At 40.8% G+C, this 10,099-nt stretch overlaps 1 protein-coding gene across 3 annotated transcripts in view; it reads left to right on the top strand.

Annotated features, from left to right (window-relative positions):
• The window catches only part of CTNNBIP1 (catenin beta interacting protein 1), a 63,897-nt gene extending 54,409 nt beyond the window's left edge, over window positions 1–9,488 (top strand). For all 3 annotated transcript variants that reach the window (XM_037881478.2, XM_037881479.2, XM_043531599.1), the window contains one exon: window positions 7,218–9,488. In XM_037881478.2, the coding sequence (XP_037737406.1) occupies window positions 7,218–7,276 (59 nt within the window). In that variant the 3' untranslated portion in view covers window positions 7,277–9,488. The remainder of the gene's footprint in view (window positions 1–7,217) is intronic.
• The last annotated feature ends 611 nt before the right edge of the window (window positions 9,489–10,099 follow it).

Consider the following 10,099-nt stretch of genomic DNA (forward strand, 5'->3'; position numbering starts at 1 on the left):
TTGAAGCTGAAGTCTCACAAGGGCTGAGTAGAGTGAGACCATTACTTGTTCTGTTGTATATATGACACTCCTATTAATACACCCCAGCCTTAAATTAGCCTTTTTCACAACTCCATGACATTGTTGGCTTCGTTCACTTTGTGATCCACTATAACCGCTAGATCCTTTTCAGCAGTACTACTGCCTAGCTTTGAGGGAGGGGCCAACACTTTTAGCATTTCCTTGTCCTTGTTTAGATCCGCAGTAATTGGAATCCAGTAGACTCAGTTCACTGGTTATAAATACCATCTCACTAAAATAACTCAGAAGATCGAGAGCAGAAACCCTCTCCCGAACAAATGGGTAGGGTCCACCTGGGGAACTAATGCATAAACCCTTCATAGTTTGGCGCTCACTCTCTGCTAGTCAGTTGGCAAATACTGTGTCTCAGTTTGGTTAACCCTTCCCCACTCTAGACTAGTAGACACGTAGATTAATCATACCATGAGAATTACAGGCAACATTGAAGCCAACAAAGCTTGCATGGTTACCAGTCTTAGCCAGTATTCCTCCACCTAACATCCAGTGGTCAGAACGCAACCAACAAACTGATTACCAAGGTACAGCAAATGCCACACTTGCCACTGTTCAAGGATGTATGGGATCCACCTCACCACAAACTGCCTAACAGAGAGCCTACCTGGACAGTGCTACACACTTTCCATCCAGCTGACGACATCACTCCTTCACTGTGGCAGACACAATGGGAGAGAGCCTCTGCCAAGGAACTCTTGCATCACCATCAGGCTGGATGAACAGCTACCTGGTTTTGGGATTCTACACCACCTTTGGAGCCCACTTAGCAGGTTCATAGATTCATAGATACTAAGGTCAGAAGGGACCACTATGATCATCTAGTCCGACCTCTTGCACGATGCAGGCCACAGAATCTCACCCCCCCCATTCCTGCGAAAAACCTCTCACGTATGTCTGAGCTATTGAAGTCATCGAATCGTGGTTTAAAGACTTCGAGGAGCAGAGAATCCTCCAGCAAGTGACCCGTGCCCCATGCTACAGAGGAAGGCGAAAAACCTCCAGGGCCTCTTCAGAAGTAGCGTGGTTAGCTGTGCTAAGGTCAGCTATGCTTGGAACATTCAGGACAACCCTGTGCTGCTGTGGAGGATGTTGCAGACATGCTGGATGATTGCGTTTTTCACGTTGGGCTCCCCAGAGGTCTTCTCAAGCTGAACACTGATTCAGAGGTCATTGATTGGCTCAAGACAATTCAGATTGTTGCCTTGCTTGTTTTACTCATATGCAATTGCTATGTATATACTGCCTAGCCAGTTATAGCCTATTTTGTATTTGTGCATTTGATTTTTTTTCCTTCCTAAGTGCCTTACTAAAATCCGCTAGGTGCTTACAAACTGATTGTTTAATAATTGTTCCAGTATCCCTCCAGGTATCAGACTGAATGGTCTATAATTTCCCGGGTCCTTTTTGTTCCCCTGTTTAAAGATTGTTTAATAATTTGTTCCAGTACCTATCTTTAAACAGGGGAACAAAAAGGACCTGGGAAATTATAGACCATTCAGTCTGATACCTGGAGGGATACTGGAACAATTATTAAACAATCAGTTTGTAAACACCTATAGGATAAAGGCATTATAAGTAGTAGTCAACATGGATTTGTTAAGAACAAATCATGCCAAACTAACCTAATTTCCTTATTTGGCAAGTTTTCTGGCCTAGTGAATGGGGGGGAAGCAGTAGATATGATGTAGTTTGATTTCAATAAGGCTACACATTCCCCTATTACATCCTCATAAGCAAACTAGGGAAATGTGTTCTAGATGAAATGGATCCACAACTGGTTGAAAAACTATAGTCAGAGTAGGTATCAGTGGTTCACTATTAAACTGGGAGGGTGTGTGTTAGTGGGATCTCATAGGGCTCTATCCAGGGTCCAGTACTATTTGCTATTTTCATTAATGATCTGGATAATAGAATGGAGAGTATGCTTATAAAAGTTGTAGATGACCCCAAGATGGGGGTTTGCAAGCACTTTGGAAGATAGGATTAGAGTCCAAAAGGACCTTGACAAATTAGAGAATCGTTCTGAAATCAACAAGATGAAATTTCAGTAAAGATAAGTGCAAACATTCTTATGTTCTTAAGTACTACACTTAGGAAGTTGTATTACAACTACAAAATGGGGCATAACTGGCTAGGTGGTAGTACTGCTGAAAAGGATCTGGGGGTCATAGTGGATCCCAAATTGAATATGAGCCAGCAATGTGGTGCAGTTGAGAAAAAGGCTAATATCGTTCTGTGGTGTGTTAACAGGAGTGTTGTATGTAAGACAAAAGAGGTAATTGTTTCACTTGGCTCAGTACTGATGGGGCCTCAGCTGGAGTATTATGTTCTGTTTTGAGCCCTATAATTTGTCCACGTCTTTCTGAAAGTGGAGAGAATCCAGAGGAGAACAATGATAAAATGTTTAGAAAACGTGACCTATGAGGAATGATTAAAAAAACTGGTCGTGTTTAGTTTTGAGTAAAGAAGACTGAGTGAGATCCTGAATAACAGTCTACAAATACATAAGGACTATTTTAAAGAGAACAGTGATCAGTTGTTCTCTATGTCTACTCGCGGTAGGAAAAGAAATAAAGGGCCTAATCCGCAGCAAGGGAGATTTAGGTTGGATATTAGGGAAAAACCTTCTAGCTATAAGGATAGTTAACTCCTGGAATAAGGTTCCAAGGAAGGCTGTGGAATCCCTGTCCTTGGAGGTTTTTAAGAACAGGTTAGATAAACACCTGTCAGGGATGGTCTAGGTATACTTGGTTCTGCCTCACCACAGGGGCATAAACTAAATGGCCCCTTCAAGGCCCTTCCAGGCCTATATTTCTACGATTTTATTATAAGATTCTGGTATTGGGTTGTGTTATGTATGAAGGCTGCCCATGCACCTCTAATCCAAACTTCCCTAATATTTAATTTCACAAAGGGAACTACACAAAAATGAGGAGTTTAGTTAAACAGAAATTAAAAGGTACAGCACCAAAAGCAAATTTCCTGCAAGCTGCATGGAAACTTTTTTAAGACGCCATAATAGAGGCTCATCTTAAATGAATACCCCAATTTAAAAAACATAGTAAGAGAACCAAAAAAGAACCACCATGGCTAAAAAACAAAGTAAAAGAAGCAGTGAGAGGCAAAAAGGCATCCTTTAAAAAGTGGAAGTTAAATCCTAGTGCGGAAAATAGAAAGGAGCATAAAGTGTGGCAAATGAAATGTAAAAATATAATTAGGAAGGCCAAAAAGAATTTGAAGAACAGCTAGCCAAAGACTCAAAAAGTAATAGCAAAAATTTTTTAAGTACATCAGAAGCAGGAAGCCTGCTAAACAACCAGTGGAGCCACTGGACGTTCGAGATACTAAAGGAGACTCAAGGACGATAAGGCCATTTCAGTGAAACTAAATGAATTCTTTGCATCAGTCTTCACAGTTGAGGATGTGAGGGAGATTCCCAAACCTGAGCCATTCTTTCTGGTGACAAATCTGAGTAACTGTCCCAGATTGAGGTGATGTTAGAGGAGGTTTTGGAACTATAACAGGGTTCAAAAAAGAAGTAGATAAATTCATGGAGGATAGGTCCATCAATGGCTATTGGGCAGAAGCTGGGAATGGGCAATGGGATGGATCACTTGATGATTACCTGTTCTGTTCATTCCTTCTGGGGCACCTGGCATTGGCCATTGTCAGAAGACAGGATGCTGGGCTAGATGGACCTTTGGTCTGACCCAGTATGGCCGTTCTTATTTTGTGGTGTTCTGATATAGCATTTTGGTTCACATTCATCTGTAGTAAGAACACTGAAGAGCTGCCTCTCTGAGTCTTCTTTAAGTTAGGGAGGGGAGTGAGAACAATCAATGAGAAGATTGCACTCAAAGCTTCCTCCTTTGCAGTCTAGTCCTTTAGTTAGAGGCTTCAAAGGAAACCTAAATAAAGGAAATAATTAGCTCATGCAGGCCTAATTAGTTCATGAAGGAAAAAAATACTGTGCCTGTAATCTGTTACACTTAAATGGCAAGGATCAGTTTAATGGTTGGTCAAATATCAGAAATTGTGTGGGTAGTGGCTGTTAGAGTATGTTCTTTAGAAGAAACAAAGTTTGTGATTTTGATAGTTGGCACTATGGGATCCAGAGATGAAAGTAGCATTTGCTTTTATTTGAGTCTCTGGGGGCCGGAAGTTCTGAAACAGATTAAAAATATTGCACAGTTAACCCCTAGATCGCTTTTTTTATGGCATTATCTAGACTAAAGAGATTTATTTATAGCACTGCCGTATGACCAGTCCACATACTCTCATTTCCCCAACATTCTGAAGACATTTAACTTTACATGTCACCTTGTGCTCGTCTGTGAATATTTAGGAGTCCAGAGAGCAGATTGGTTTGTGGATGGCCCAAGAGGAAATGTCATTTGAAGAATGAAAATCATTTAGAATGGAATGTTTTCCATGGGACTGGATAGCTCATGTGGGTAATAGTTAACTATAGATTCTTTTGCCTGTAAATCACAAATTCAAATTCCACCCAAGTCAGTAGTGAATGAGGCTATTCATAGTTTATGTGAAATGAGCTAGGTAGGTCTCAGTTCAGTTCTCCCCTCATGTTAGGCATGAGTTAGGTGATCATCCACAAGTGACGGCCTCGGCCAACGATTGAATAGGTCACGGAGACCAAACCTTGCAGGTGGCTCCATCAGATCTTGGTTGAAGCACTTTGGAAGCGCAGTGTGAGGACCTTGTACAGCATGGCAAGCCTATTTTGTGGGTTAATAGAGGCCTTCGGTTTCAAAAAGAGTGCTCTGTGTACTGTCAGGGGTGTAACAAAAATGTTTGTCTCTTAATATACTTAGGGATGTTCACAGATCAGTGATGTCCAGTGCTATATAACTCTACAAAATTAAGAGGAAAGCTAATCATGGCTCACAACTTACGTTCCTTAGAAGGTAGCAAAGTTTGCAGATGATACAAAATTACTCAAGGTAGTTAAATCCAGAGCTGACTTGGAAGAGTTATAAAGGAATCTCACAAAACTGGGCAACAAAATGGCAGATGAAATTCAATGTCGATAATGCAAAGTAGTGCACATTGGAAAACATTACCCCAACTATACATGTAAAATGATGGGGTCTAAATTAGCTGTTACCACTCCAGAAAGAGATCTTGGCGGCGTCATGGATAGTTTTCTGAAAACATCTGCTCAATGTGCAGCAGCACTCAAAAAAGCTAGCAGCATGTTAAGAACAATGAGGAAAGAGATAATAAGGCAGAAAAATTCATAATGCCGCTATATAAATCCATGGTATGCCCACACCTTGAATGCTACGTGCAGTTCTGGTCACCACATCTCAAAAAAGATATATTAGAACTGGAAAAATGCAACTAAAATGATGAGGGGTATGGAACAGCTTCTGTAAGAGCAGAGATTAGAAAAGACTGAGACTGTTCATCTTAGGAAAGAGAAGACTGAGGGAGAATATGATAGAAGTCTGTAAAATCATGACTGGGGTGGAGAAAGTGAATAAGGAAGTGTTATTTATCCCTTCACATAACACAAGAACAAAGGGTCACACAATGAAATTAATTGACAGCAGGTTTAAAACAAACACAATGAAGCACTTCTTCACACAACATACAGTGAACCTCTGGAACTCGTTGCCAGGGGATGTTGTGAAGGCCAAAAGTATAACTGGATTCAAAAAAGAAATAGGTAAGTTCATGGACAATGGCTGTTAGCCAAGATGGTCAGGAATGCAACCCCATGGTCTGAGTGTCCCTAAACCTCTGACTGCCATAAACTGGGACTTGACAACAGGGGCTGCTGGATCACTCGATAATTGATGTGTTCTGTTCATTCTCTCTGAAGCAACTGGCATCTGCCACTGTCGGAAGACAGGATACTGGGCTAGATAGACCATTGGTCTGACCCAGTATGACCATTTTTATGTTCCTCAATTATATACCTTACCAGGTGAGAATCTAATGTGTCTTGAGTTTTGGAGCAAGTCTGTTTGGCAACACTTGGACTTGTGAGCCAGTGGATGCACATATATGATACATATCCCCGACTGTTTCTGTTAATATAAACAACTTCTCAGTGAAAGGACATAAGATATTGACAACTATAACTGCGCTTATCAGCCGCACCATATAGCAAAACTGAATTTGCTCAGCTGACCAGCATTAAAAATATCTACAACCAGCCAGAGCGAAGTGAGAGAAAAGCAGTCTTCAGAAATAAATTTGAGAGAACGTCAGGATGGTGTCTGGGACTATCTCTGAAATAAACAAGGAGTGGTTTACGTGAATGTGGGGGGGTTGGGGGGGGGGCTGGAAAACAATAGATCTGGGTTCTGCTCCGTTCTATGCCACATTTGGGAGGTTTTGGTACATGAGACTCTAAGCAAGCTATTGAACCTCCGTGCTTCAGTTTCTCCATCTTTAAAATGAGAAGAATAATTACCTTCCTTACACATGTTGAGGCCGAATTAATGTTGAGAAAGCATTCTGATTCCCTTGAATGGAAGGTGCCGTACATGCTCACATTATGACCATGGACAATGAAAAGCCTCTCAACAGGCCTAACAAAATAGTGTAGTCCTAGTGTGAAGGAAATTCCTGTTAAGAATAATGAAGGCAGGCTGCAAAGAGTAACCAAAATATCCCGTTAAAGGAGAAAACGATACATAGGGCAGCAACTCCCAAAAATCTTTTTATTGAACAGCCCCTTTCTTCATGCTCTAGGATAGTTCAGCAAGGTCCTTTTGCAGTGCAGGGATCTGAAGGATGATGAGACCAGCAAAGAATTTGCAAATTCCAGTGCTTCCAACTCTTTCAATATTTGGTGGGTTTTTTTTAAAAGTTCCAGCTCCTGGAGGTATGTGAAAACTGGAGACCGTCTGCAGTCATTTTTTTAAAAAATGAACAAAAATTCTAATCCTTGCGATTGCAGAGAAAAGCTTGAAAACATGAAGCCTAAATCTTCCAACACCAGAAGGCAAATAGGAACCTAAAATGTATTATTTTTAAAATCCTCATGACTTTTTTGGGATCCTGACTCATGACTTTTGAATTTTGGGGGTTGACAGTACTGAAATTCAATCCACCCCCTATTCTCTGAATGCAGAACTCTTAGCTCCCATTTTTTTTATATGTACTTACAGGTGCTGAGGACGTGGTGATGGCATTTTCCAGATCAGAGACGGAAGACAGAAGGCAGTAACTAAAGAGTGTCTGAGCAACACAGAGCTGGAGAGGGCAAGGAGATTCCTGAAGACAGAGGATGGCAGAGCATTAACAAATTCCTTTGCCCACCCCTAATTTTCCATGGCAGCCCTTGCCCTTTTCCTTTTAATTTTGCTTCCCTTTGCCAACTCTCTGAACACATCTGACAGCCATCTGTTCCTATACACTGTTGCTACTCATCTGGGCTGTGTTATCGAGGAGGAAGCTAGCGATGCATTTACAATTGGTTCAAAGGGACTGACTCTGTTTGTGATTGGCTAAAGGAAGACAACTTTTTAAACTTGACCAATGGAAATCTTTTCTTTTAGTTCTGATATTTTATATTTTAAAATAAGTCTCTTGACATCCTTCTTCTAAAGAAGCTTTTCAAGCTCTGGTGCTTATTTAGGTCATATTTGTGAATTTTAACAGGGTTTGGTTGGCTGCCTAGAACTGGAATTGAATTGTGATTGGCTGATAATGCTAATGCTTTCTCTAGATTGCTTGCAGGTATTTTGCTGACATCAACAATTTCATTGCAGAAAGTTGATTTTTTTGGTGCATTGGTTATTACTTTTCACTTATTGACCTGAGGGGGAAAAAAGACAAATGTTCTTTGCAATATTTATTACACACCTAACACACTCTTGCGAACGCACACACTCTTGCTTTTTTTGATTGGCTTAAGAACTGTGTTTTTAATTTCCTATTAGCTCCAAGGTCTCCCATGCAATCAATTTTTCCATACTTATCTGCTCTATGGCCTCTGGCTCTCTTGGGAGCATGTGTCAAAAACATATTTACTTTAATAAGTCTACCTGTTGCAGCTGGAATGTGGAGGTCTGCAGCCCTGCTTCTGCTTTGCTCTGGGCTGTATCAATGAACTGCTGAAAAAACTTGGCATTCGGGTTGCTTTTCTCTTTGCTTCTGACAGAGGAGCTCTAGATTTGCAGGAATTGCAAAAAGATGAGATCTGTGGCTGAGACACTAAATTGCCAAATCTGTATAGCATATACATGAATTGTGTAAAATAGTACATACAGCTCCACTTTAACCCTTTAATTGCTGCACAGGATTTAGCTCTCAGATAGGGGAACATTACCACCCATGATCTTACATCCATGTTGCACTGGAATACAATAAGCAAAGTTTCTTATCACCTGCAGTATTATGTGCAGTATGGCTCTAGTACCTGCAACAATTCAGTGAGATGGAAGTCATCTGTCTCCAGGGTTAATCAGTTTTTCAGTGGCCATTGTTCTATTGGTGGCAGTGGGAATGCACTAAACTGCCCAAACATGAGTGTACATGTGACATGCACAGATTCACAGTGCTGGGAGAAGAAGTAGGGCCTTCGTCTCCAGTGAAATTTGAAAAACATGCACTCATTCTTCAGGAATCTGCACAGTGAATATTAAAATCCTGAGGTACCCAGTGCTGCTGCCTAAAACCAAGCACTTCATTCTCTATTATGTGCAGTAAATTTTTACACTTCTAGATTTTGTTGTGGGTTGCACTGATTTAAGATATTTCAACTGTATTTAAATAGAAATCCATTCACCTGTACCTAGTTTGTTTCATGCGATTGTTAATTATTTGGAGTAACAGCTCAGGATCCTGGCTGTGACTACTTGACTGTTCTCATGACATGCAATTATGATGATACAGATGTTATTAAAATCTCAAAAGTGAACAAACAGGAGAAACCATTTGAATATGTGTGGGAGAGAGAAGTGGGGACTTTATTTTGAACAAATAACCATTGTGTAAATGGGAACAACTGTAATTCTACCTATGAAAAAGATCGTTTTGATTCAATTGCATCTTTGTAAAGTTTCAATGTGAAAGTTAATCTCTTACCTCAGTTTATTGAGGCTCGATAAGATTTCCCTGTATTAAAATGAAACCAGCAATGAGCCCAGTTGGTTCTTGTGATCTGAACTAAGAGGCACTTTGATTTTAACTTTGGTGCAAAGGGGGCAGCCCTTAAAGGGTTAATTTAAGGTGATATGTGTTTCTGGCCGCTGGCTGGAATGAGGGGGCTGGACTGTAGTGGCCTGTCATTGTCAAAGCTAACATGCATACTCCATGTGTATCTATGGCATTTCTGAGCTGTTACATCTTTTTAAGAAAAGTGAACTGTGTCTGTGGTTTAATCTTTTGACTAAAAATGTAACTGTTGGGGGGGAAAATACAGTTTTTAATAGCTACTCTTGTTTCTTATTGATTTATTATTATTGGGAACTCACAAAATGCAAAGTATCCATGTTGCTCTTGTGAAAGATTTACCTGTAAAGTCCAAACTTGGAAGGGTTCAGTAGGCATCTCTGATGCAGATACGCTGAAAACAGGATAATGTGGAGTTCAGATGCCTGAACAAATATATTCACATCAGGATATTGCTGTCATCTCTTGTATCTGTATACTGAACCTAAGTTGCCTGGTATCCTTATTATACCATCGTCCCTCCCCCTCCCACCTCAATCTCACTAATTTCCATTGGCTACAGGTTTTAGAACAGTGGTTTCTTACACTGAAATGGGGCCAGAGGATTTGGGGGGAGGGACAGCTCAGTGGTTTGAGCATTGGCCTAAACCCAGGGTTGTGAGTTCAATCCTTGAGGGGGCCATTTAGGGATCTGGGGCAAAAATTGGGGGTTGGTCCTGCTTTGAGCAGGGGGTTGGACTAGACGACCTTACAACCCTGATATTCTATGATTTGTAATAAATTACTTTCGTATGTTGGGGGGAGGCAGAGTATGGTAGAACACTGGAAACCCTCTTAACCCCCTATGGTCAAGTCCAAAGTGCTCCTGCTGTAC

Source organism: Chelonia mydas, chromosome 18, assembly GCF_015237465.2.
Source record: "Chelonia mydas isolate rCheMyd1 chromosome 18, rCheMyd1.pri.v2, whole genome shotgun sequence".
NCBI classification, from domain to species: Eukaryota; Metazoa; Chordata; order Testudines; family Cheloniidae; genus Chelonia; species Chelonia mydas.